Source organism: Onthophagus taurus, chromosome 7 (assembly GCF_036711975.1).
Source record: "Onthophagus taurus isolate NC chromosome 7, IU_Otau_3.0, whole genome shotgun sequence".
NCBI lineage: Eukaryota > Metazoa > Arthropoda > Insecta > Coleoptera > Scarabaeidae > Onthophagus > Onthophagus taurus.
In genome coordinates, this window is record NC_091972.1 from 32,126,646 (window position 1) to 32,154,275 (window position 27,630).

The following is a 27,630-nucleotide window of genomic DNA, read 5'->3' on the forward strand; positions in this document are numbered from 1 at the left end:
GATAGTGCATCCCATAGTATGCTATTGCATAAACTGCGATATTTTTTCCGATTTGATCAGGACAGTGTTGACTTAATCAGATCATATCTGTCGGGCAGATCCCAACAGGTTAAGTGTGGAAATAAAATGTCTGAGCGACTTCGTGTCACGAGAGGCGTCCCTCAGGGATCAATATTGGGACCTCTCTTGTTTATTCTTTTCTTTAACGATTTTCCTAGGTATTTGGTTGATAATGTAAACTGTTTGTTGTATGCGGATGACGCGCCGCTGCTGGTAACGGGTATTGAGTTTGAGGAAGTGATATCCTCCACAGATCGACTGCTGGCCGCGGCAAACGAATGGTGTATTGCCAATGAATTATGTTTAAATAAAGACAAAACGGTCCAATCATTGTTCAGTCTTAGACAAAATTATGTAAATTTAAATGAGCTATCCTCTACTAAATTACTGGGGATAACAGTGAGTCCTCCCGACTTGAATTTTGAGGCTCATACGGTGGTTATTGGTAGGAAAATTGCCCGAAACATATTTCTGCTACGTAGATTGGTGAATTCTGTGTCGGCTGAGGTGGCCAGAACCTCTTATTTCGCGCTCATTCACTCAATATTGAATTATTGTGGCATTGCTTGGGGTGGTAGTCCAGATAGTGGCCATATATTTGGCTTGCAGCGCAAGGCGGTGAGGATCATTGCTAAACTTACCTATACAGATGACTGCCGACACGCTTTCAGACAACTTGATATTTTGACACTACCATCTTTGTTTATATGTACTTGAGTGTCTTCTGTACTGTTACGATAACAAACACAAATACTGCACGCATGCCGACGCGCATCGGTTGTAACGTTCGAAGAAGAATTGCTTCAAACAATCATACCTCAATTATAAAAATATTGAATTTGACGTATGTAATTATCTTGTGGCTTAAAGCGGACTATGGCTCTTTGTCGAAAAAAATCTTCTATTAAACGTATACATGTCTACGTGTAAGTAGAATTGTGATTAATATCTGGAACAATCTCTCTTGAGAATATGGAGGTTTTGAGAATTTTAAAAATTTATGCAATTCTATATCTTCAATATGCTAAAACTTCTTTCAATGAAATATGTTGTTGGCGAAAAAGTTATAAAAGTAATGATTGCTTTAGCTACTGCTGGGAAAATTTATTTTCCTTCAACACATCACGTTGTATTAAACTTAGAACTAGAAACACTTGGGTTTAGTCGTGCATCTCTCAAGATGGCTAAATCTTTAAGTTTCTAGTACTAGGTCTAGTATTAGTTATAGTTTAACAGAAATGTAGTAATTTTCTTATATCTTCATATCTTTTATTAATATAAAACAAGAATTACCGCGTGCACTATGCTATAGCATTAGAACTAACACTAGACCTATGGATGTAGAAGACGAAAATCCTAAAATCATAATAAACTATGCGAATATATCTATGGTGTTTTCGGTTCTGTGAGCGTTTTAACATTTTTACCTTTAGCAGGTTACCGCCCTTGCCCAGGAACCTTCCTTCTTTATCCAGGCTTGGGACTAGCAACACCATTGGAGAATCCACTACTCAAGTGCTGCAGGCGAAGTTTTAAATGCTAATGAAATTATGAATATATAACCCTTTCCAAAATTGTTAGTGTTTTGAATACTGGTCCTGTTGGAATTGAATGTGACAGGCATGATATGTTTTGCATAAGGAAGCATGGTTTCTTGTGAAATATCTTCTTGGTTTAATATTCCATTAATGAATGTTATTGTAAAATATTTCAATACAGAGGTAAAGGTTAGATGAAAAAGCAAATAGAGATTTCGTTAATTTATTGTATAAATTAATACACTTGTTTCTAAATATTATATACAAATGATATAAAATTTTGACTTTTTCGAAGGGGGGATACGTTATACTTGAAGTATGTATTGTGACTTCGCCAAAGCTATTATATTTTATTTATATTATGTATTTATAAAGAAAAACAACAAAGCTTATACAAGAAAAAAACAAATAATATTTTTACGAAAACCGTGGAGGAAAAATGCAAAAAATAAAATAATACTTTTATATTTTTAATAACGTTTCATTTACCGTGTTAGAATGGCGTGCTTATCCAAATTTGTTTTTTAATAATAATACAAAACAAATATGTAAAAAAACAGTTCATAAAAAACCACCTACGAAAGTACAAACCTTTTTATCTTCTCCCTTCACAGAGATACATTATTATACACACTCTAACTACTCCGTTTTTATTCTGTACAAAATCTATTTACACAAACAATTTCACATTCTTTTCACGATATTTGTTAATCTTCAAGATTTCAAGAAAATCCCATTTCTTTGGCGATTTAAATAATTATGTATAATAACCGGACACGTTATGGCACGCGACGTGTGCGAATCGAGCTCTTTATCACATTCCATAAAACTTTAAATTTTTCTTCCTATTTTCTTTCGACTTTAAAAGTCGCCTTTTTCTTACACGTTGTACCTTTGCAAAGCGCCTTTTATATCTTTATCAAGAACTGGAAGCTCTGGACATTGCTGAAGAAGCGTGAATGCTGGAGACGATACTGGAATCGCAATTGTTATACCTGATAAATACGACGCTGGTATTCGTATGTGTGGTGTGTTTTTAAAACCATTTTTTAATTCTCTTCTACTTTGGTAGATGATATGCGCCACTTGACCTAAACAAAAAATTTAAACATTTATATTTGTTCTAAGGTGTACAAAAATTGTTTCAATGTAATATTTTATATTAATAAATAAATTCTAAATAAATAAAATCAAAATAATCTAAAATTAATAAAAACTACTGTTTCTATACAGGTGTTCCATGCAATTAATTCAATAGATCAGAGCCGACGCTGCCGGGGGTGCAAGGAGTGCACTGCACCCGGGCGCCGCCTAAAAGGGAGCGCCTTTTTAATGTTTTCTCCAACAATATCTTATCTTTCTTTTGCAGTATTTATACCTGTCAGCAGTAACTAGTCTTCAGAAAGCAGTATTTAGTCTCCACAAAGCAATTTTAGTCTTTAGAAAGCAGTATTTAGTGTTCCAGACGCTGAATTTAGACCTGTCGGCAGTATCTAGTCTTCAGAAAGCAGTATTTAGTCTTCTAGAAGCAGTATCTAGTCTTCTGCCAAAGTTATATATGTTTTCTCCAAAATATTTTATCTTTCTTTTGCAGTATTTAGACCTGTTAGCAGTAACTAGTCTTCAGAAAGCAGTATTTAGTCTCCACAAAGCAATTTTAGTCTTTAGAAACCAGTATTTAGTGTTCCAGACGCTGTATTTAGACCTGTCGGAAGTATCTAGTCTTCAGAAAGCAGTATTTAGTCTTCTAGAAGCAGTATCTAGTCTTCTGCCAACGTTATGTATGTTTTCTCCAACAATATCTTATCTTTCTTTTGCAGTACTTAGACCTGTCAGCAGTATCTAGTCTTCAGAAAGCAGTATTTAGTCTCCACAAAGCAATTTTAGTCTTTAGAAACCAGTATTTAGTGTTCCAGACGCTGTATTTAGACCTGTCGGCAGTATCTAGTCTTTAGAAAGCAGTATTTAGTTTTTTAGAAGCAGTATCTAGTCTTCTGCCAACGTTATGTATGTTTTGTTCTTGATACTGACAGCTACTTCTTTCTGGGTGTCTATCATCATCTTTTTGGGAGCCTCTTATTATCTATACGGATCTTGTACCACCCGGTACCTCATTTCTGCACCTGTTACTTTGCTTTTGTGCTTATCCTGCATTGGCAAAGTTTCCGTATTGGTGATTTCCTGTCCTGTACAATAACAAGACAAGTCCATTGGTTTCTTGTTCATATTCTTCGCATTCTTTTATTGAACACATAAGTATTGCCATGAAAAATCATGTTTGGCTTATAATCAATTTTTTGTTTTCTCTGAACAGTAATTTTAGACTTCATGTGGACTTTGAACAATGTAATTCCTGTTTTTTGCTGAAGTCTAGTTTATAACTATTGCAATTTCAGACTTCTTCTTGCAAATTAACCTTCTGACCAGAGTATTCCCGACTATTCCCTTAAGTTTGGTTTTTCACCAGTATAATTCTTAAATTTTTGCTAATGTATGGATTATGATTATTCCAGTCTTTTTTAAGTTTATTTATATTTCTTTGATTATATATATTTTTTTAATTAAAATGCATTTTTTTATTTTTTTAAATTAAAATGCATTTTTAATTTTTCCCCTACATTTTGGGCGCCCCCCCGCATTCCGTCCAAAATGCTTGGGGGGCGGGGGGCACTCCGATTCCCGCACCCTGCCGCTTCATTTGCTAGCGCCGGCACTGCAATAGATCATCTTTTAGGTTTTTATTACTAATACGTCTTTGTAATTAAGATTGAAAGATTTGCATGTCGATTTTTTTATCTAAGATAATTTCAAAATGGTCTCCACTAGTGATGGCACGGATCGCCGTTTAGCCGGTTCACCAGACCCGGAATTCCGGCCAATTCGTAAGCCAGATCACTGGAATTCCGGCCGCCGGATCATTCGTTATTTTTCGCTACAAATCGTGCTGTGGCGACTGCTATCTAAAAACTTTATTTGCAAGTTGAAACACGTTCACTCTTTTAGTGTTTAGTTTAATACGACGTGTATTAGACAGGTTTCAGATATTCGATACTTAAAACCCTTAAAACACGTTAGTTAGTTAAAAACTTCCTTGCGAAACTGCCTGACTGACGGCACGTCCGGGTATGCGTAATAAAGTCGGTTGAAATGTTATCGCACAAATATGGCCGGACCGTCAAAACCATATATACAGGTGTCCCGTTAAGGGTACGGAGCGGCTGTATCTCAACAACGGTAAAGCCTAGAGGTTTGGGAAAGAAATCCTTATAGGCAAAGTAACTGCCATTGAGAAACATAAAATTCCCGCTATCTCAGAAACTTAGAAGATGAGCTATAATTTTGACATCATTTAATAGCCTGGATAATACCGCTTCACTTTTTTTTGCGATATTTCTCATATATGTCATAATAAGGGAGGGGAGGCTAATGCGTTTTCATATGTTTAAATTTTAATATCTCCTTAATCTCTTTAAGTTGATTTAACGCAACTTATCTCTATACTAAGTTGTACCCCTGAGGAGTTATAGACCTTCAAAGTTGGGTCTTAAATTTTTAAAACATTCAATATCTTCGTAATACATTAAGCTAGAAAAACCAAATTTGGTATACGTTATGAGTGAATTGGTAGCAAGTTGAGAACAATTGAGGCATTTCAAAGGGTTGATTAAGGGTGATGGTCCCCTAAATTTTGACAGATTTTTTTAACCTCTTGGTGAATTTAATACATTATTACCTCATTTCATGTAGAATTTAATTTTAAAACGTTTTTTACTCTTATTATTTTTTAAAAAACATTGTCGTTTTCATAAAAAACTCAAATAACTAATGACACGTATTTCGTTAATGCTACTTAAATCATCGAAACTTCAGTAGTCGGCTGTGAAATTGTACGTAATTTTAGGAATAAATTGTTTATTATGACCTAAAAAGACATCATCCATAAACAAATTTAGTTTAGGTATAATAATTTTCTAGTGATAAAGTGAAAATCTCCAAAATGTCAAAATGAAGTACTTTTGATTTTAAAATCGATTATAACTCAAGAATGAAAGGTGATGGCGAAAAGTTTTTTAGGAATAAATTGTTTATTATGAACTAAAAAGATATTATTGATAAACAGATTTTGTTTAGATGTAATGATTTTCTAGCGATAAAGAGAAAATCCCCATAATGTCAAAATTGAATACTTTTGTTATCAAAATCGATCATTACTCAAAAATTAATTGTGATGGAGATAAGTTTTTTTGAAATAAATTGTTTATTACGAACTAAAAAGACATCATGCATAAACAGATTTGGTTTAGTTATAATGATTTTCTAGTGATAAAGAAAAAATCACCAAAATATCAAAATTGAGTACTTTTGGTATTGAAATAGATCATAACTCAAAAATTAAAGGTGATGGAGAAAAGTTTATTTGAAATAAATTGTTTATTATGAACTAAAAGGACATTACTCATAAACAGATTTGGTTTAGCTTTAATGATTTTCTAATGATAAAAAGAGAAAATCATCGAAATATCAAAATTGAGTACTTTTGGTATTAAAATTGATCATAACTCAAGGATGAAAGGTGATGGAGAAATGTTTTTTAGGAATAAGTTGTTTATTATCAACTAAGAAGACATCATCCATAAACAAATTTAGTTTAGATATAATGATTTTCTAGTGATAAAGAGAAAATCCCCAAAATGTTAAAACTGTACCTTTGATCTTAAAATCGATCATAGCTTAAAAATGAAAGGTGATGGAGAAAATTTCTTTAGGAATAAATTGTTTATTATGAAGTAAAAAGACATCATCCATAAACAAATTTAGTTTAGGTATAATGATTTTCTAGTGATAAAGAAAAAATCACCAAAACATCAAAATTGAGTACTTTTGTTATTAAAATTGATCATAATTCAAGGATGAAAGGTGATGGAGAAAAGTTTTTTAGGAATAAGTTGTTTATTGTCAACTAAGAAGACATCATCCATAAACAAATTTAGTTTAGATGTAATGATTTTCATGTGATAAAGAGAAAATTCCCAAAATGTCAAAATTGGGTATTTTTGCTGTTAAAATCGATCATAACTCAAGAATGAAAACCTTGTCGTCAAATAACTTTGTAATCTGTTTGTCAAGTTTGACGTACAATTTCATAGCCGACTACTAAATTTTCTCTTATTTTAAGTAACATTACGAAATACGTGTCTTTACTTATTTAAGTTCTTATGAAAACGACAAAATTTTTTAAAAAATAATAGGAGTAAGAAAAGTTTTAGAATTAAATTCCACATGAAATGAAGTAGTAATGTATTAAATCCGCCAATAGGTTAAAAAAATCTGTCAAAATTTAGGGGACCATCACCCTTAATCAACCCTATGAAATGCCTCAATTGAGTTTAATTTGTTAAAAATTAATACCCTTGGTACACTCATAACGTATACCAAATTTGGTTTTTTTAGCTTAATGTATTACGAAGATATTGAACTTTTTAAAAATGGAAGTGCCAACTTTGAAGGCCTATAACTCCTCAGATGTACAACTTAGTATAGAGGTAAGTTACGTTAAATCATCTTAATTTATTGTCCTCTACATGTGCCAGCTCTGTGTCGGTTCTTATGTGAATCACCCTGTATATTGTGAAATGTATTTATATTAAATATTTTTTTTCTCTGACGAATTAAATGTACCAAGTTTTTGTACATTTTATAAATAAAGATTGTTATATTGTTATGTTGTATTACCATTATTAATTAATTATGGCTAATTTATTACTTAAAAATCTTAAGGAAAATTATAAAAAACAGTTTTTTTAAGATAAAACAGCGTGGGATTAAATGGGTTAATAAAATGCGCAACGCCAAGAATACATTGGGAAAATTTTCAATTAAACAGTTTTTAGTTATGAAATTTAGAACTTCAGTTAGATCAGTGATCACCATCTGTTAAAGACAGTTGGAAATCCTAGCATTTTAAATATCTCTTTGCTAATTAGCTAATATTATTAATGTTGGTTATTTGGTAAATTATTATTATCTTCTTTATGATTAGGTAATAAATTATACAAAAAAATTATTACTGTATGAATCTCCTTTTGATTGATAAAAATAATTATTATTATCAATATTAGCTTTAATTTATTAAAGCAATTGTGTATATAATTAAGGAGTAAAGTTACACATTTTATATACAGGATGACTGGTACATAAACGTGAATATTGAAATACGTTGTTCTAGAGATCACTTGTAATTGATTACGCTAAACATGCGTTATAGAAAAGTGAATAATTTAGAAAATATTTCAACTTTTTTTCAAAATAGAGGTGCAGTTTTTGAAGCAGACTTGTAATTGGACCCCCTCTTGTAATAAGGAACCAACTGATAATTTTTACTAATAGGTATGAGTTAAGTATTTATTCAAAATTAAAAAAGGTCGTTTTGCATATTACCAATAAGAAACCAACGGTAAGGTTTTTTCCAGTTGGTTCCTTATTGCAACAGGGGGGGTCCAATTGTGTTTCGCACTGAGTTTTTTTGAGTTAGAAGTTATGTCACATGATCGTGTTAATTTTTTTTTAATGTTAGTTGCTTAATTTTTTATGGTTGTCTGAATTAACGTTATGTTTTAGTTCCAATAAGCAACAATAAATAGTAGGTGTAATCGATTTTGACTTTTATTAACTTTGGGTAGGTTGTCAAAATTGTATTCGCGCCACTTGTTATCTTATTATTGGGTAATTAGAAAGACATTTTGCCATGCTTAATACCTTATTCGAAATGTAAGAAAACAGAGAAGTTTTTACAATAATTGGTACGCTAAATGTATTATCAAAATTTTGAAATAAACGCTCGTAAATCATTATTTAAAAATTAACTTAAAAATCGAATATTTCACACCCTATATTTTTAAAGCATCGAAATATTTAAAATGTTTTTCAATTTAAAATGTGTATTAGAGTGTAATCTATCCAGAGAAGTCAATACATTGCCAAAGAAACTATTACTACTCTCTAAATTTCAAGATTTGTAAGAGTATGTAATGAACTTGCACAAAAAACAAAAAATTGAAATAACTCCTAAACTATTCAGCTTTGCATAAGGCATATTTGGCTTAATCAATTACAAATGAGCTCTAGAACAATGTATTTCAATATTCACGTTTATGTACCTGTATAAAAGTTATCCCAACCCAATATTACTCACCTACAACATTCATACTTCTCCATCTAAAATCGTCGATACTCATCAACTCAGGTAAATCAGTCTGGACATTAAACCTACTAACAACATCTTCCCTTCGAACCAATAAAACCGATTCGGAAACCAAATAAGACCAAACAACATCCTCTTGAACGCATTCAATTGGGTTCGCAAAATGAATCCCTTTAGGACTGACCCCAAAAATCATCTGATGATGCCAAGCATCAGGGATTTCCTGCACTTCCTTCTTTGCTTGTTGTATATTTAACGTTGCAATAGGAATGGCTCCATTTTTTAACCAAAACTTTAACCATCGTCGTAAATTGATAATTCGTTCAGGAAACATATGAAAAAACCTTGCATAGACTTTCCCTTCAGTGACTTTATGGATGCAATCGATGATATCTTCATGGGTGGTACCAGCAGTACTTCTCGATAATAAATAATCAGTTAATGGCGCGGAATTTTTGCGTAAACGGGTGTTAATATTTTGTTGGACTTTTTGTACCGATGTGGAATAATTAAGGGCGTTTAGTACGTTTAAAACGGCTGTAGCCCCACAAGCAGATGGTCCTATTTGCATGACAGTTTTTGTTTTGGCCTCTGAGGGAGTCCAAATCATTAAAGATTCGTCGCTGTTATCAGGAGAGGTAATATCTTCAATCGGACTTGATTTATCGGTATCATTTGGTTTTAATAATTCTCCTATTGCTAAATGATACTTTTTTATTGAATACAAAGTACTTTTTGTACTTGTTCGTTCTTCTAATGGACAACTCCAAGGCATAAACGTACTATCAAGGTTGTTTTTAAAGACTTCGTTAGGTAATTTATTTTCATCGTGTGTTTTCTTTGATTTTTTGTCAACATCAACATTGTTTATTCTAACCTCACTTATTTGAGCACTATTTTCAGGTTGTTTTTTTACAATTTCTTTAATAACTTCCATTTTTGTTAATTCACCATTACAAATGTTATTTACTTTTACTTTTAATTCTTTATTAGTATCATCCACTTCCGTTTTTTGATCTAATAAGGGTTCATAATCACCATCAGCACAAGCTCCTCCAGGTCCTGGATCGAAATCCATCTCTAAATAATCCATTTCTGGGCTATAATTGTGTCCTCGACATACTGACTGTGCGGCAACTTCTTGTGGAATATCTAAACTAAAAAATGACACAGGAAGATCAGCATCTTGATCCCCTTTATATGTATAAATACACCCATCATCAGATATTGATAAATTATCATCGTCACTATCATTGGTCAACCTAAAGTTACGTATATCACATGTCAGATCAATTGTAGGTTCTTGTTGTTCAACACTACCACTACTACCATTAATTTCCAATATAAAACTGCAGTTTTCGGATACATCTTCAATGTTGTTATTGAGTTTTGTCTTTTTGGTTTTCGTTTTAACAGTTTTTACTTTCGGTATAGCACCTCTACTTTCCATGTTATTCCGCATTCCGTTTAATAAATTTGCGTTACTATCGCCGTTGGTTAGACCCCTGCTTGTGCCCGGTTCGTCTTGTAAACGCTTTTCCTCCGTAGATTGCATTGTTTTGAAAACCTAACCCAGTGTGAAAATGGGTGAGAGCCGGATGATTCAAATCACTGTTGAAATCGATTCGAGTGACGAAACTGTTCGTGGAAGTAAAGCGATCGAAAATCGCATCAAAACTCTATCTAACATGTTGAATTACCATCAATTTTTCTGGGTTTTTCGCGATAATTAAAATACGTGAACGCCATGTTTCTTTGATGTTTATACGCAGGTGCGAATTATATAATTTTTAATGATAATTCCAAGCTATTCTTGAAATGGATACGATTAGTGTACTCTTTTGTTGTGTATATTAATAGTGTTATCATTTGTGTATTTTAATCATGTAGTAATAATACGTAGTTTAGATTTGTGTTTGTTATTTGGGTTGCCTATTTAAAAGTTTTTATAAATAAATAATAATAATCTTATTATTAGAAAATTGTTTCATTTGCTTCTTTTATATCAAACTGTTAAGCAAAAGATATTTGCTTATGTTTACAAATTTTATATTAGACAAAAATAAGATATTATTTCAATTTTGGTTTTGTTTAAATTTGTTATTATGATTTACTTCCCCTGTCCGATAATAGTTGTTACATTTCAGTAAAAATTATTGTAAATATGAAATGCACAAGCGATTTATCTAGATACATAAGGTAGACAATGTAACAATCAAAGTGTGCCATGACCAAAACCGACTTAGCTATTGCACTTGTTTTGTGATAATTAGTTTCCTTATGTCAAATTTGATTTTTTGAGCGATTTAACCGCTATACATTACATTCAAAATGGACAAAAATATTTCGGAATACATTTAAACAGGTGGCAAAAAGTGTAGAAAGTTTAACAACGACCAACGTAAGCAAATCTTACATTATTTATTACAAAATGTCAGTCAAGGAAAACTTAAACGAGGCGCGATAAATGCCGCCGCACGCAAGTTGTCTTGCAGTCGTTCAACGATCTCCAAATTGTGGAAACAAGCTAAAGGTTGTCAAAATAACAATTCTGTCATTAATGTTGATTCCCTTGCAAACATTTCTTCTCTTCCTTTGTATAAACGAACTACATTAAAGTCATTAGCTTACGTATAAAAAGTATATTGCATGACAGATTAAAGAAAGGAAAGGAAATAAAAAGAATTACTAGTTTTGTTAAACCATTGTTAGCCGAAGAAAATAAAAAGCGACGAATTGAATTTTGTTTAAAGCTTTTATTACCGTCAGAGTATTTCGAAGATTTGCTGAATTATATACATATTGACGAAAAATGGTTCTATATAACCAAAGCTAAAAGAAGCTTTTATATAACTCCCGAAGAAGAGCAGCCTTATAGACCTTGTAAGAGTAAAAGATTTATTATAAAGGTAATATTTATGGCGGCAGTTGCTCGTCCACGTTGGGATTTTCATAGAAAAGCGTATTTTGATGGAAAGTTAGGAATTTGGCCATTTGCATCTTCTTCTCCAGCTAAGAGAAATAGCAAGAATCGGCCAAAGGGAACTTTCGTAACCAAAGCTGTGGAAGTCGTCAACAAAGAAGAAATAAGGAAAATGATTCTTCATAATTTAATTCCTGCAATACGGGATAAGTGGCCTGTTGGTTTTAAGAAAAACACAATATACATTCAACAAGATAATGTAAAGCCACATTTGTACAGTAACGATTTTTCACTAACTATTAAAACCGCAACCGCCCAACAGTCCCGATTTGAATGTGTTGGATTTAGGTTTTTTCAATTCCATTCAATCAGTTCAGCATCAACTACCACAAAGAAATATCGATGAATTAATTGAAAAAATCCTACTGGAGTATAAGCAGAGAAACTTTAGATAACGTATTTATTTCACTGCAAAAAGCAATGGGGTGTACATTATTACATAAAGGGTACAATACGCTTTACAAACCTTGGTAATGCGTAAGTGTTATTTTTGGATTTGTCCGCTATGGGGGCGCTGGTGGATTTTCTAATAATAATGGATATGATTAAGAGATGGCAGCACTATATACAAGCATTTTATTGTTTTTTAATATTTACAATTTTTCCTTCTACTATATATATATATATACACCTCCAGATCTTCTACCCTCCTCCCCCCTTTCCAACCTTTCGCCTCCTCGCCGTCATCTTTTGCCCTCGGCCCCCTCTCCCAATATCAGCTTCCTGTCCATTGCCTCCTCCCTTAGCTCATTACACCTTCTCAGCATATAACTATTCCCCCTCTCCTCATTGCCACAGCGGTATCTGGCCACCAATCTCTTCCCTTCATCCTCCCCCTCCATCAACAAATATTTTGACAGTTCCTCTGTCACTAGTCACTATATCCCCATACCTTTCATTGTATCTCCCTTCTCGTATCTGTGACCTTCTTTCCTGCCTCTGTACATCCCTGTCCCTATCTCTCAGTGCTCTCCACATTTCACCTCTTTCCGCTCTTCTGTTTTCGATCCCAGATAGTGAGTAGTGAGTATCCCACTCTTCTATAATATTCTTCCCTGTCTCTTTGCCCATAGATCAGCTTCCTCCCCTTAATTTCCCTCCAGCACTCTCCCAGAATCCCGCAATGTGGTCTTGCTTCTATCATTTCCTCATACTTCACTGGTCTTCTCCCCGCCTCCACCCTTACTGCCTCCACCTTAACCTCCTCCCTCAGTACATACCCTGGGGTCTCCCTTGCCAACCCCAGTACCCATCTCCAATATCGTGTTTGTATATCCTCCAGCAAACCTTGTTCTCTCCATCCCCATACTTCTGTGCTGTACATCATTGTGCTCCTTACCAAGCCATCAAATATAACCTTTCTTTTTCCCACGTTCCTCCCAAAAGTTCTTTCTCCCCATCCCCAAACTTCGCCCAACACCCTATTCGCTCTTTTTCAAAATATCATTCTGAGTAAATGTCGAAATTAATAATTTGTCACAGAGGTCATCCAGTTTTTCTTTGCACAATAAAATTTGTTTTGCGGCATCATATAAAGAGTTCTACCTGGTTACACCAAGATAAGTTAGTATGTGACCCAAAATTTTAAGAATTATTTCACATATTTTGGTCTTCTAGCCTTTGTCCACAACTTCGAACATTCATTAAAAACAGAACTGTTTTTGTTTTTTAAATGAGAATTTTGTAGTAGAGAGTAATTCTAGTCTGTTGTAGCAATTAAGTTTAATGTATGTGAGGCTCATCGAAGGTGTTTCGATAAACATATATGATGTTTACTAGTTGTTGGTTCGGAAGATTCTGCAACACTAGAAAATTGTAAATCTGAAACAATTTCAGTTCCTTCGCCTACATTTTATAAATCTGGAATTAGTGCCTCAGTTTCGGTCGTTTCAGACACCTGTTCTGTATTATCTTCTTCAGTTTCTTTATCCGTATAAAATCCAAATTCTTGACAACACTTAACGAAATTCGACCCATTGTCAGTTCTATTATATGAATCTGTTCCTTCAAATTGACAACAAGATAATGTTACAGATTTTCTTTGTAGATTGTCGGTTATCCAATGACAAGTTACTCCAATGAAACTTCTCTTCTATAAGACCATATATCTGCTGTTTTACAGACAAAAGCGCATTTTGACATATCAAGTTTAATGTGTGTGATCATCTGACCCTATGATCTGACCGCAACTATCAAAACTTATTGAAACATCAAAAATACGCATAATTTAAATTTTGATATAGTAAAGAGATGGGATGGGAATTAGGAATGAATCGAACACTATGTAGTGAATGGTTAATGATAAAGTATAAACTATCACTGTTAAGTATATAACTAATATACATATGATGATAAATGTTAAGTATAAGAAAACTTTAAAAAATTGTTATTGTACTTACTATTGAAAGTACTGGAAGTAGATAAACTACTTGGAGTAAACAAACAGTTCTTCAAGTACTTCTTATGTCAATCAAGTGACAAATATCCAGTACATTTTAAGCTAAATACTGAAAGTACAAGTATTAAGTACCTACAATTTGAAAGTACTGGCAGTAAACTACTTAAAGTAAAAAAGTACTGAATACTTTACTTGCAGTACATTTTTACTGCAAGTAGCTCAATTCAGAGTACAAGCATTGGTTGATCCGCGTTCCTATTATGTTTTGAACCTCGAGGTATATGCAGGAAGACAACCAAGTGTGTCTTATAGTATCACTAATTCACCTGCAGATAGTGTTGAGAGGCTCATAGAAGCTATTTCTGGTTCCAATCGGAATGTAACATTTGATAACTGGTACACTAGTTACGAATTGTTGATGAAACTGCTAAAAGACCATAAGTTGACGTCAGTAGGCACGCTTAATAAAACAAGCATTGCATTCCAAAATAATTCGTGTAAAAGCCAAAGACAAGTTTATTTGGTTTTCAAAAAGACATAACACTTTTAAGATTTAATTTTTATTTAAGATTAACACTTATGATTTTCCATCTATGTAATGCCGGGTTAATTTAATAACAAAATCATAATTTCGGTTGAAAATTGTCGAATTGGTTGTCTATATAGAAGGAACTCAAATACTGATTAGTGAGTTTGGCATTCAATTTGACAGTTGCTTAAGGTTAGGCATAGGGATTAGGTTATCTTTAAAAGTTAACCGGTTTTTAACAAAAAAAATGTTAATTCTTGTCAATCAATATATTTAACAGTGATAAATACAATATTTTGTCTTACAGTTATCTATTATTAAGAAGATTGGAGGTAACTAAAAATGTAAGTATGATTGAGATTATAACATATCATAATTCCGTTTAGTGTTATTCTAAATTAGAAACAAACCATTAATATTAATAAATTAATAAATTTCATTGAAACGCTATCACATTTTTTTTAATGATTTAATTTCCTAGATTCAATTTAAGAGATTAGAAATATTACCTATACATATTTATAGCAGTCATATCAAACATAAGTCAGTATCAAACATAGTACACAATTTTTTAAATAATTAATACAATTTATATAAAGAAAAATTGGATTGCAGCTCAAATATATCACATTATGATATTAAATCAAAATAATTACTCGTTAAATGGGATTCAAAATAAATTATAAATGTTAATAAACAAGAATAAAAATATATAATTAAGTAAATTGACAATTTCCAAAATATTTTTGACAGATAACACAAAGACACCTGATAAGTCTTCTTAAAACCTCTTCAAATAATCAGTTAAAAATGTCTAATGAGCTGGTTGAAATAGATGGTTCACAATTAGAAGGTGTAAGTATGGGCAGTAGCTTATAATAAAATACTTTGTTACATTCGTTATTATAATAACATTAAATTAATAAATTGTTATCATCAGGGTGGTCAAATTTTACGAATATCTTTGACAATAAGCGTACTTACAAACACTCCAATTAAAATAATTAACATAAGAGCTGGTCGTTCAAAACCCGGTCTTATGGAACAACATTTAAAAGGTAAAAATTAACATCCTATAAAATTTATATATTTAATTAATTAATGTTTAGGTGTTGAACTTGTTTGTGATATTTGCGATGGTAAAGTCCAGGGTGCGGAAATAGGTTCAACAGAAATAACTTTTCGCCCTGGAAAAGTAAAAAGTGGAAATTATAAAGCTGTTATAAAAACGGCCGGCAGTATAAGCTTACTGCTTCAAGTGGCACTTCCATGCGTTTTATTCGCAGATGACGAATCGACGTTAAACTTACAAGGGGGTACTAATGCGGAAATGGCCCCCCAAATTGATTACACGACGGAGGTTTTCCGCCCATTGTTAGAAAAATTCGGGGCTACGTTCGATTTTTATTTGAAACGGCGGGGTTATTTTCCAAAAGGGGGTGGAGACGTTACCGTTACTGTTAAACCCATACCAAATTTAAGCCCGATTGAAATGCTAGAACAAGGTGATGTAACCGGCATTTATGGCTGGAGCTTTGTTGCCGGTACTTTACCGCTTCATATGACTCATACTATGGCTAATTCAGCTACTAATCGATTAAGAGATTTTTATAAAAACATTAATATCGAACGTTATAAAGAATCTCCAGGTGTGAGTGTTGGAAATTGTTCAGGAATTATGTAAGTTTTAGTTAGCTCAAAAATATTTCTTAAACACTTTTTTTAACAAAAATATAGATTAGTTGCTGAAACTAATAGTGGTTGCGTATTGGGTGGATCTGCTTTGGGAAAAAGAGGTGAAACCTCGGAACAAACGGGTTTGAAAGCGGCCGAGGAGTTAAGAACAGCATTAAAAAACGGAGCTTGTCTTGATATACATAGTCAAGATCAGGTTATTGTTTTTATGGCGCTCGCTGATGGAATTTCTAAAATTAAAGTTGGTACCATCAGCATGCATACAAATACTGCAATTTATGTTATTGAAAAATTAACCAAAGTAAGTTTATTTTACATTGAATTAGATTAGATGTAGCTATTAAACTATTTACTTTTAGGCAAAATTTTGTATTACTCCAAGTGGAGAAGGTTCAATTATTGAATGTGTTGGAATTGGTTACAAATCTTCATATTTCCCTTAAAATCATTAATTTATTGTAATTTCTCGGATTTATTTGAGACGGAAGAAGTTATGTATATAATTAATTTATAATTAATAAAATGTTTATCCCGCCTTTTGGGTTTATTTAATCCTCTTAGCGATTTAATTTTTAGAATTGAAAGAATTCGTTCTGTCTGTCCATTTATTTCTGTAGATCGAAAAAAAGTATTAACTGCATTGTGAAAAAGAAAACACGAACGAACCTAAGAGCATACCAAATAAAAGATATCTTAGAAACAATAAAAAATAAGAATATGAAAATACGAAGATCAAATTTAGCCAAAGGTTTTCCTTTGCAAAGTTAACAATCCTGTTCTGTCAATGTTTTGGGAGATGTGAAAAGTGTTTCCATGCTGGTTGGTTTGCAGAGATGGTGCAAATTGCTCAATTATTGTGGACGATGATCCTTCTCCACCCTTGTCTTCATCCGAGCCTACCGTAACTTAATTTTATCGGGCATTTTCGAGAAAAAACGAGGTCTCGTATTATCCCGTATCGGTGAAGTAATAAGCTGCCCGATAACTGAGAGTAATATTGAAGCTGTCCATCGATTCCCTCATAGAGTTGTTGTGGATAAGAACGTTGTGGTTAAGTTTTTGTCTCGAAGTTTGCGTGATAAATTTCTGTCAGCTGCAAGAAGACCAACAGTATGGATCCGACGGGTATCTGCATCCCGAATCTGACTGACAAATTATTCGTAAACGAGCATCTTACACCTTTCAACGCAGAACTCTTTAGAAATAAGACTTCGAAAATGCGTTATCCATGTTCATAGTGAAGATCTCTGTTACCCCACTGCCAGTGCATGCAATGGGAGCTGAAGAGTTGTGGTTGTCTATGTGGTGTGGTAGTGCGCGGATGATTATGTGCTGTTTATTTGCCGCCAAGTGATCATTTTACGATACTAAATTGGATCCAGGTCGAAATGGTTTGCCTGGTGGGTTTATTGCCAGCTGCGCGGAGGAACTAGCTATACCTTTTAAACCATATTTTCAGTCTAACTGTAAAAGGATCTATCTTCCATATGGAATGTATTTAAATTAATCACTAATTCACTAATTATCATCCAATTTCTGTTCTACATACTGTTTCAAAGGTCTTTGAAAAACTAGTGTGCCATTACATTCACCCACAAATCATCCATCAACAGCATGGTTTCTTACATGGACGGTCGGTAGAAACAAACTTGATCCATGAATGAGGATCTCGCGGTAGATGCTATTTATAAGGACTTTAGTAAGGCCTTCAATAAATTACATCACAAAATTCTTATGGAAAAACTTACTAACATTTAACGTATCGAATAGCTTACTATTATGGGTATCTTCTTTTTTTTTCTTGCAGACGCCATGCAGTGAAGGTTGATGTTTCCCATTTTACGTCTGTTACCCTTAAAATATTAAACATCACCTGGGAACTAATTTTGACTCAAAACTCCTTTTGTGTGACCACATAGACGCGGTGGTATAGAATGCTTCAAAACGGTTAACTTTTATTATTCGTATATCCTGCCTCTTTACGAATGTGCTGAGCATTGTATTCTTGTATGCAGCATATGTCGGTAGTGTTTTGAATTTTGCCTCAGCCGGCACAAATTTAATCTCCCTTATTGTTCATATGCCTGCAGCGCTGCTTGCTTTTTGGGATTACGCCGCTATGTATTTGATATTATGATGTTCCAATACAGATTGGTTTGCGGTTTGCTTGATTCTATGGAGCTCTTGCGAGACCCCACTCTCAGATACCTGTGTCTCCTCAATCTACAAATTTACCAATGTTACGTTTATTGCACTTCTACAATAGTGAATTATTGAACCTGAAAATCGGAAGATAACCAGAGAAAGAATACGAATTGTAAAAGAAATCCAAACCAAACAAGGGAATGTGTTATTTCCATACTAAATTATCCCATATAATGAGAAATCCAAACATTCTATGGAAAGCTATACACTTCTGCATACCAAAACTGAAATCTGTGACTAGAAAGGTTCTAAATGTTGGTTCGGAAGACAGTTGAAGAATAAGAAAGCTTCCAGTGAGAATTCTACAACTTCGGAAGTGTTAAAAATGGTATCCTTGAAGGTAAGTATGACCCACCGACGTCATACTTATGCACAAGAAGATAGTCAACACAAATATTGAAAATTATACACCTATAAGTTTATTATCCCACCTTTACAAATTACTGACTTAAATTATAACGAATCGTCTTACAGTAAAGCTAGATTCATATCAACGAATGGAGCAGGCTGGTTTTCGGAAAGATTTCAGAACTATCGACCACTTCCAAACTATTAACACTAATAAAAAACACAGAATATAATGTGTTTTCAACTATCACGAGCAGAATTTGGAAAAGTCAGTTTTATACTGAAAAATAAGGAAATACCGAGAAACCTAAAACGAAAGGCGTATGATAGCTGTGTGATAGTATACTGTCAGTGATTACATGCGGACTTGAAACCCAACCCAACCCAACTTAGTACAGCCCAAAGAGCGATGGAATGAGTAATGCTGGGACTCTGATAGAGAAGATTCGAAATAGCAACGTTCGCAGAAGAACACAAGTGACAAATGTTATGAGTCGATTGGTGGGGCTTAATTGATAATGGATCAGGCATATGGCACAGAAAAATAAACACAAAAAATAATCATGTGGAGACCACGAGAAACTCGAAGAGGTGCAGGATTCAAATTACTCCAGAAATGCGACAAATGCTGTCCACCAAACATTTCCCGAAAGTTAGATAGAACATAATGGTGTGACTTGCTGGCCAGCGCGTTCACCGGATTTGACACCGTAGGATTTCTTCGTGTGGGCCACGGTGATAGAATCTGTTTACCACACAAAACCACGAGAAGATTTGCAAACACCAACAAAGATATTATAATAAGATATCGAATTCGGAGTTTCTTCTCATGTCTGCTTTTTATTATCATTCTTCCTATTTATTCCACACACTTCCTTATGACACAGTCAATATCACAGTTTTGAAGCATTCCCAGTTATTCTCTATGTTTCCATTTTCTTATTCATTTCTCCTTCGAATTTCTCTAATATTTTTCTATCTCTCAATTTATACGTTTTGATCGTATAATTTACTGTTTTTTGTTTCTGTGCGTGATTTTGTTGTTTGCATTGTTCTCTCTCTTTTCTGGCCTTAGATAATACCACAAAGTGGTTCACTACCAATTCTGGTCCTCTGCTCACTTTTGTAATATTTAGATCCTTATAGAATTAATGTATTTCTTTGTGTGGGAAAAATGTATGTTTTTACCATTAGATAATTCAAATGGCATCTCTACATTATACTATTATACATTCTACATTCTTTGATTTCAGTTTTCTGGTCCTCGTTTGATCTGTACGTAATCATAATTGATCTTATTTCGTTCACCTTTTTGTTCCTCAATGCAACTGTTAGCAGTCATTCAGATCATGCAATTCAGTTCTGTATTTGTTCTTCTATTTTTTGTAACCAAGTATACCACCCCTGCCATTACTCTTGTTTCCTGCCTTAATCCACTGTATACTAATACATTTCTGTTCGGTAGTTTGTAAATTCCATGTTTTTTTTTCTTTGTTTGTTCCCATCAAAATCTCTAACGTTTCATGTAGTCATCTCCAAAATACCGCTGCTCTCGTTACCTAAACTGGTCCTTTACCTATTGTCCTTTGTCTATTGTATCTATGTCGTTAATGTTTCACTTACCTCGTTTTTCTAAATTTTTCCTTGTAATCTTTTAGGTTTCTCTTTGTGATGATCTTTCCATCAACGTTCGCTTTTTGCAAATGCTTCATCTTTTTTGTATTCTTAATTCATTCTCCTGTTAATCATGTTTTGCTGTTCATGTTTCGTTATTCATCATCAGTAACTTGTAGTGTCTTATGTCCTATCTTTCTGGCCTCTTTCAATTTTAAGATCACCAGCCTTCTCTCCCCTCGTATATCTTTAGGGTAATCTTCGTCGATCCACACTTTAGCAATTTTTGTGTTCTTAAAGATTTCTTTCTTGACGCGTTCTTTAATTAATTTCACCAATGTCTTTTTCTATTGGAGTCATATTTTCTGATTATTCTAAACTTAACTATTCATAAAGTATAAGATGTACTTCTTAAAAAATGTGACTTTATTCGAAAAACTTAAAAAAATTACAACTTAAAACACCAAAAATTTTTATTATTATTTCTTTTTGTTTTTGTCCCTAGATTGCTTTTCCTGAACTGAATATTGTTGGTCATCTGTACTATGTCTCTTTTGTTTAAGTTTCTGCACATTTCCCTGCAATTCGATTTGTTGTTCTTTGGTAATAAGCCGAGTTAAGTCTTTTGCGAGTGTTTCATTGTCTTTCATACCACGATTTGCTGAAGTAATCTTTTTGGGGTCCTAACAATATCCTTTTTGCCATTATTACAGTTAGTTACATTATTATATTAGTTTACCCTTAGGGTGGACTTACGGTTGCATGATCTTTACTACTTCCCGCTTTATCACCTACGTAGTTATACCAGGGATCGTTTCGGATACCAGAAACTCTTAAACGAACTTTTAAAGGGGCTAAAATTTTTGATATTAACGTTCTACAAGACGTTGTTACTTTTGGTTCTCTGGGAAAGGTAACTTTATTAGACACTTGCTAAAAATCAAAGGTTGAGTGAATTATTTATTTTATTTAATAATTTTTGTCTTACTTTTAGAAGTAAAGAATAGTTTGTATCATCAAATGGAAGTCTACCAAAAGCCATTGCATAGAGAACTACCCCCATTGACCAAACATCGGAAAATTGTGGATGATATGGAACTCCTTTTAAAATTTCCGGCGAAGCATAAGCATAACTTCCGCAAAAAGTTTCGCTCAATACATTTTGACCACTACTATTTTTTAAATGACCACGTGCGAATCCAAAATCGGATACTTTAATATTAAACCCATCGTCCATAAGTAAATTTTCGCATTTTATGTCTCTATGAACGACACCTCTTTCATGGCAATAATCTATTGCATCAACTAACTGTCGAAACCAATTTCGAGCCCTGGTTTCATCGATATAAGTATCTCTACGAATAATGTCTAGGAGACTTCCATTTGCAGCGTATTCCATACAAATATAAACCCTTAAAAAGATATTTTTTCTTTAAGATTGCTATCTACGAAATTATTCTTTTTACCTGTGTGTTGTCTCAATAGCTTGTAAAAACCGTATCAAATTGGGATGTTTTAATCCTTTCACAACTTCAATTTCCCTCGGCAAAAATTTCTTTAAATAATCCTCAGGGGCCGTGTATTTGCTGACGATTTTAACAGCAACGTCACCACCGTGAATATCACTGTGAGCCAGCTTAAAAGCGATAAAAACGAATTCGAACTTTACTGGGGCTATTAATCGAAATTATCGTTCAGACAAACTGAATGTTTTACCCGAACTGTCGCATAAGAGCCAGCTCCTATCGTCTTTCCTAAATAGTAGCCGTGATTTTCTAAAACGGTTTTCTTTTCCTTGTGTTCGACAGTTTGTCCGGTCGGTGCATTCGATGTGTGCTGGTGCACGCTGCTTTTCGGAGAAGGCATCTCAACCTTCTCTCATTATTTAATAATGTTTTGTAATAGTCACACTTTTTTTACTGTTAATTTTGACATTTTTTTGACACTATACCTTTTGATGATTTCTTTTTTTTTCTAAACGTTTTTGCAAAATTATGTTTCTATACAAATTTATACAAAGTGAATTCATTTAACATTTATTACATTAAGTTGAGTTAATTAATTGACCAAAAATCTTTATATGTATTAAGTACACTTGTACGATGCTTTGATTACTTTTGATACGTAATAAAGTGAGATCTATTTACAAATCATTGCAAAGATCTCTTCTAACAATGATTGGAATTACACTGAATAAGGTCTTCCTATCACATCAACAATGCATGATAGAAATCACGTAGCGGCACAGGCAAAGATTAGGCTAGCTCCACACAATGCGCTGACCGTCACGTCCCTTTAAAGGAAAAGTATCACAACTTCAACGAAAAAGTACCGCATTTCCTTTGAAGTGGCGTACCAGTTCCCGCGTCTTGTGGATCCAGCTTTATATATGTATAAGCATATGTTGTTTTATTAATGTTATGTCATTATTTAAGAAGTGTTGTTAGTCGAAAATATGTTTCAATTAATGGATCCATAAAACTTGTTTTTGTTTTAAAACGGACTCTTATTTTGGGACTTAAATTTATATCAAATCGGACACTTATTATGGCACAGAAGGAGTATGCTAAAAATTCAATAATAATAATAATTTATTTAGTGTAAAATAAAGTTTAAAATACGTCAATGAAGAAACAAAAAAAAATTTTATGCTATGCAACAGGTTTTAAAAAAAATTCATTTATGGTATAAAAGGCATTTTGCGTAAGATGTGTTCTGAGGCATATTTTCATTTTCTTCAGCGGCAACTGTCTATCTATCTGCGGCAGGTGATTGTAAAATTTCGTGCCCCAGTAGTCAGCGTTCTTTTGTGTCTTCGCTAAGCGGTGACGTGGAATACGTAGATCATCTTTTTGTCTGGTTGGATAGTCGTGTTGATGGGAATTTTTTGTTAACTTGGACAGTTTCTTTCTGGTGGCTGTTATACAACTGAAGATACATACAGAGGGTATGGTAAGTATCTTATATTTAGTAAAATATTCTTTGTAACTTTCTATGCTTTTTAGATTAAAAAGTGCTCGCACTGCTCGCTTCTGCAATAGGAAAATTCGTTCTGCAGCCGAATATATTCCCCAGAAAAGCATTGTTCGGCTGTGAAAGCTAGCATAATATGTAAGTTTAGTAGCTTCAAAGGTACTAATAGTTCTGATTCTTCTTATGCAGTAAATTGCCCGTTTAACTTTCTTGCAGTGTTCTCTACGTGAATAGACCACTTGAGTTCCTCATCTATAGATAACCCCAAAAATTTTATTGATTTACATTCTGCCTTCTCATGTCCTCTGTTAAACATGATTTGCGTCTTCTCCTCGTTTAATGTTAGGCCATTGTCTTGCAGCCATTGTTTAGCATTGTGCATCGATTCTCAGATGTTATTTCGAAGATCTTCTGGCGATTCTCCAGTTGATGGTGTCATCCGCATAGAGGCAAAGGTTCCCATGATACAAAGCATACGGCATATCATTTACATAGATGATAAATAATAAAGGCCCAAGTACTGAACCTTGTGGCACCCCTAACTGAATATCGGTCAAATTCAATTTCCTACCATTAATCACTACGATTTGTTTCCTAGCTGCCAAGTAGGAATTTAAAATATGAAAGGCTACGCCCCGTATCCCGTAATAAAACAACTTATCCAAGAGCAATGTGTGATTAACGCTGTCAAATGCCTGCGACAGATCGACTCCTACCAATTCTATAAAATACTTTTCGTCTATCTCTGCTAATATTTTGTTGACAGTCTCTACTGCTGTGTCTACGGATCTTTCCTTACGATATCCGTGTTGATATTCAGTAAAAAAATCTCTTTTCTCAAAAAAACGTTGAGATTCTCGCTATGATACATTCAAAAACCTTCGAAATTGCTGGTAAAATAGAGATTGGTCTGAAGTTTTCCGCCTTATCTGTATCGCCTTTTTTATAAATTGGGATGATTTTAGCCACCTTGCGTTCGCTTGGAAATACTCCTTGTTTGATGCACATATTAATGAGATGGAAAGGCCATCTATGGTTTTCTTTAGAAAAGCCACTGACATTCCATATATGTCCTCCGTGGTCTTTGATTGAAATCCTTTAACTACTTCATTTCGTATTTGCAAGGTGTTCATATAGCTGTTTCCCTTATAGAGATCAACTTTGCTGCAAATATTTTGCAAATAGTCGCTGTATTCCTCGGGTGTTATGGATGAATTGGCTTCCGTTGTTTTGGTGGAATTTGTTTCCCTATTTATTATCTAGCCATACGTTTTTCTGTTTGTTTTCTGCTAGCTGTTTTGCAAATTCATTGTATAGCTGTTTTTTGTGCTTTATTACCTCTTTTAATTCATTTTTGTATTTCGTGTAGATTTCATATGCCTCCTTCGTCTTTGTTTTCTGTGCAATAATCCCCGGGATTTCAACATTGTTCATTTTCTCTTTAGTTTGTCTTGATAGATATTCTGTTTTCTTTTTACGACAGATTGTAGGAATTTCTTTTTCAGTACAGTACTTGTTGAAGATGTTTATGAGATGGGTGTAGTAGGCAGAGAACGTTGCAGCTGGTGTGTTTCCCACATTTTCAGAAAAGAAATACTATGACATATCTGCAGCAAATTTTCGTTTCAGCTTTATTGTTCTTGTTACGCAATTTTAATAATTGGACATAATGATCGAACACGTGAAGATTCAACGTTTCTCTGTCGTATTGTTCTTCGTTCCAATTGGTAATGATGTTGTCTATACATGACTTAGTTGTTGCAGTTTCTCTTGATGTCTCATAAAAGACAATGTAAATTGTGACTTTGTAATAAATCTTAGCCTGTACATTAATATTGAAATCACCTAGAATGAATACATTCTTAATTAGCATTTCTTATTCTACTATATTGCATAGCAAATCCTGAAATCTTTCGAAGAATACTCTAGAATCGCCGCTTGGAGGGCGATATATACCAATAATAATGTTTTTTTTTTGTGATTCAATGGCAGATATCTCAATATGTTTCTCTATTGATAAGACGCTTAGATCTGGCCTCTCACTAAACTTTTTGCCGTCTTTTACCAAAATTAGACATCCTCCCCGGATGACATCTGACCGGCAGAATGCCGACCCAACTCTATAATTGGTGAAATTAACGTGACGTAATTCTTCATCGTTTAACCAATGTTCCGTAATAATAACATATTCTACATCCGTACTATTTAGAATGACTTGAAAAAGATACAACTCTTTACCGTCTAGTCTGAAATGATATTTTTCATAAACGCGAAAAAAAAAAATTGTGCAAAAGCTGTCTACACAACTTTTTAAAGTTTAACAGCCACCTCATCCTCCATAACAAAATTCTCAAAATCTAAATCAAAAATTGATGTATTAATTTCGATAAGTTCAATAAAATCTGAAACATTCATTTTTCCCACCCACGTCAATACATTTATTAACCCTTCTACTAAAACTTTCTTTACATCTTAAAAGGTTTTCTAGGCTACTATTTCTGCATGCATTTCTTATCCGTTCTTTCATGTTTCTGGCCCACAAAAAAAATCAAGTGGTGTTAAATCAGGTGATTTGGCAGGCCAGGAAATTGGACACGAATTGGCACGTCAATCTTAAAAGTATATTCAAAAATAATTAATTGATTAAAGATTATCATAGTTTACATTGTCTACATCTCTACATTGTTTACATGAAAAAGGTTGTGTAAACAATATGTATATTACTTGTAGACAACGGGAATAAAGTAAACTTTATAGTCTACGGCACATCCCTGGTTTAAACACTTTGCCGTAATGTAAAACGATGGTATGAATTCAGAATTTGTTGCCAAGCAGTTTTTATGCAAATTTAGTTTTAGCTGTTACATTTTAAAATAATTCAACCATTAAGTCTCTGAAAGCGATATTCTGAAAATGCCGACATAAGCAGTTCCACGAACTCTTGTTTTTTATGCGTTATTCTATTATCAAATTGACAAAGGCGGAGAAATGTCGGAACCTTTTAGACCTCTTTCCAAAGGTATTTCCGACGAGCCAGTGTACCCGATGTACCTCTTCTGCGGGTAGGAAAATGTTTAAAAATTCATAAATCTTATTTGTTCTTGCTAGATTATAAACGTTAGTTAATTGTTTCTGAAGAAGTTTCAATTTTTTTCAAAAGATGTTTTGCCGTTGTACTGGCGAGTGAATTCATTCTCTTTCGTAACGGAACTGCCACTCAGCTAAGGAATTTGGAAAAGAAGACTGGGAAAGTTCTTATCCTTTTGAGGGTGATGGAGTTTACCAAACATGGTTGGCCAAATTGTCTGCAAGACCCAAATATGAAATCACACTTTAAAAGACGGCATGAATTGAGTATTGAGGATCATGGTTTTACATGGGTGATTGTTCAAACAAAGTTAAGATCACCCGTGTTGGATATTTTACATGATCAGCATCCTGACATAGTGCGTATGAAGATGAGAGCAAGAAACGATATTTGGTGGCCAAGTTTAAATTGTGATATTGAAGACCAAGTAAATGAATGTGAAGCTTGCCAAATATACTCCTTCAAGTCCAAAGAAGTCATATTAACACCATAGAGTAAATCAAATAAAAACTTTAACAGAATTCACATAGATTTTTTACATTGGAACATGTTAATTTTTTATTGATTATAATTATTGATTCAAAACAGTAAATTTTTTTATTAATTTTTTTTGAATTACTTTGGTTTTATCCACAGATTCAGATTTTACAATAAAATATATAGGGTGCCATTTAAAAAATTGGTCGTGACCTTCATATGACCTTGAAAATAAGGTCAAGGTCAAAAAATGTTATCGTCATATGGTTTCCCCCTTAGCACAGAACAACTTTCATTTGGTCGTCGTTTTTGAGATAATCGCTTGTCTCACGTTAAATGGACTTCGATTTGCTAAGTTTGATTCTATTGTGCATGCTCATGTCGCTGGTATCTTTCTTTTTAGAAAAACTTATTCATATAACAATAATCTTGTATAACTCTTCATTTAAGTATTCTAAATTATTGCGGCAAGAATGAATTTTTTGATACAAAAGATCTTTTATTTGGGAAAACCTTCGGTC

At 33.5% G+C, this 27,630-nt stretch overlaps 3 protein-coding genes across 7 annotated transcripts; 1 reads left to right on the top strand and 2 right to left on the bottom strand.

Annotated features, from left to right (window-relative positions):
- Positions 1-1,807: 1,807 nt before the first annotated feature.
- On the bottom strand, positions 1,808-10,661 carry LOC111416758 (uncharacterized). The gene is made up of 2 exons (XM_023048852.2): positions 8,791-10,661; positions 1,808-2,689 (listed from the first exon to the last, which is right to left on the bottom strand). The coding sequence occupies exons 1-2, from the start codon at positions 10,352-10,354 to the stop codon at positions 2,478-2,480; spliced, it is 1,776 nt and encodes a 591-aa protein (XP_022904620.2). The 5' UTR covers positions 10,355-10,661; the 3' UTR covers positions 1,808-2,477.
- Positions 10,662-14,896: 4,235 nt separating this feature from the next.
- Positions 14,897-16,939, top strand: LOC111416749 (RNA 3'-terminal phosphate cyclase). The gene is made up of 6 exons (XM_071197706.1): positions 14,897-15,053; positions 15,463-15,564; positions 15,650-15,767; positions 15,819-16,389; positions 16,447-16,705; positions 16,764-16,939. The coding sequence occupies exons 2-6, from the start codon at positions 15,520-15,522 to the stop codon at positions 16,845-16,847; spliced, it is 1,077 nt and encodes a 358-aa protein (XP_071053807.1). The 5' UTR covers positions 14,897-15,053; positions 15,463-15,519; the 3' UTR covers positions 16,848-16,939.
- Positions 16,940-20,979: 4,040 nt separating this feature from the next.
- LOC111416783 (testis-specific serine/threonine-protein kinase 3-like) lies at positions 20,980-22,517 on the bottom strand. 5 transcript variants are annotated; one of them, XM_023048886.2, is made up of 5 exons: positions 22,288-22,516; positions 22,038-22,207; positions 21,560-21,983; positions 21,328-21,504; positions 20,980-21,254 (listed from the first exon to the last, which is right to left on the bottom strand). In XM_023048886.2, exons 1-5 carry the CDS (start codon positions 22,435-22,437, stop codon positions 21,051-21,053), a joined length of 1,125 nt encoding a protein of 374 aa, XP_022904654.1. In that variant the 5' UTR covers positions 22,438-22,516; the 3' UTR covers positions 20,980-21,050. The 5 variants fall into 5 exon arrangements, with proteins under 5 accessions (XP_022904654.1, XP_022904653.1, XP_022904655.1 ...); XM_023048885.2 differs by having other exon boundaries at positions 22,038-22,234; XM_023048887.2 differs by having other exon boundaries at positions 21,027-21,265; positions 22,038-22,234; positions 22,288-22,517.
- Between the last annotated feature and the right edge of the window lie 5,113 nt (positions 22,518-27,630).

What these genes read in the sequence shown, in the direction of transcription:
- LOC111416758 (XM_023048852.2), bottom strand. Translation starts at nt 10,354, where the DNA reads ATGCAATCTACGGAGGAAAAGCGTTTACAAGACGAACCGGGCACAAGC. An exon ending in GAGAAGTATGAATGTTGTAG is followed by an intron (nt 2,690 to 8,790) that starts GTGAGTAATATT and finishes TTTTTTGTTTAG; the next exon opens with GTCAAGTGGCGCATATCATC.
- LOC111416783 (XM_023048885.2), bottom strand. Translation starts at nt 22,437, where the DNA reads ATGCCTTCTCCGAAAAGCAGCGTGCACCAGCACACATCGAATGCACCG. An exon ending in GCTCTTATGCGACAGTTCGG is followed by an intron (nt 22,235 to 22,287) that starts GTAAAACATTCA and finishes GCCCCAGTAAAG; the next exon opens with TTCGAATTCGTTTTTATCGC. An exon ending in GCTATTGAGACAACACACAG is followed by an intron (nt 21,984 to 22,037) that starts GTAAAAAGAATA and finishes TATCTTTTTAAG; the next exon opens with GGTTTATATTTGTATGGAAT.
- LOC111416749 (XM_071197706.1), top strand. Translation starts at nt 15,520, where the DNA reads ATGTCTAATGAGCTGGTTGAAATAGATGGTTCACAATTAGAAGGT. An exon ending in TATGGAACAACATTTAAAAG is followed by an intron (nt 15,768 to 15,818) that starts GTAAAAATTAAC and finishes ATTAATGTTTAG; the next exon opens with GTGTTGAACTTGTTTGTGAT. An exon ending in TTATTGAAAAATTAACCAAA is followed by an intron (nt 16,706 to 16,763) that starts GTAAGTTTATTT and finishes ATTTACTTTTAG; the next exon opens with GCAAAATTTTGTATTACTCC.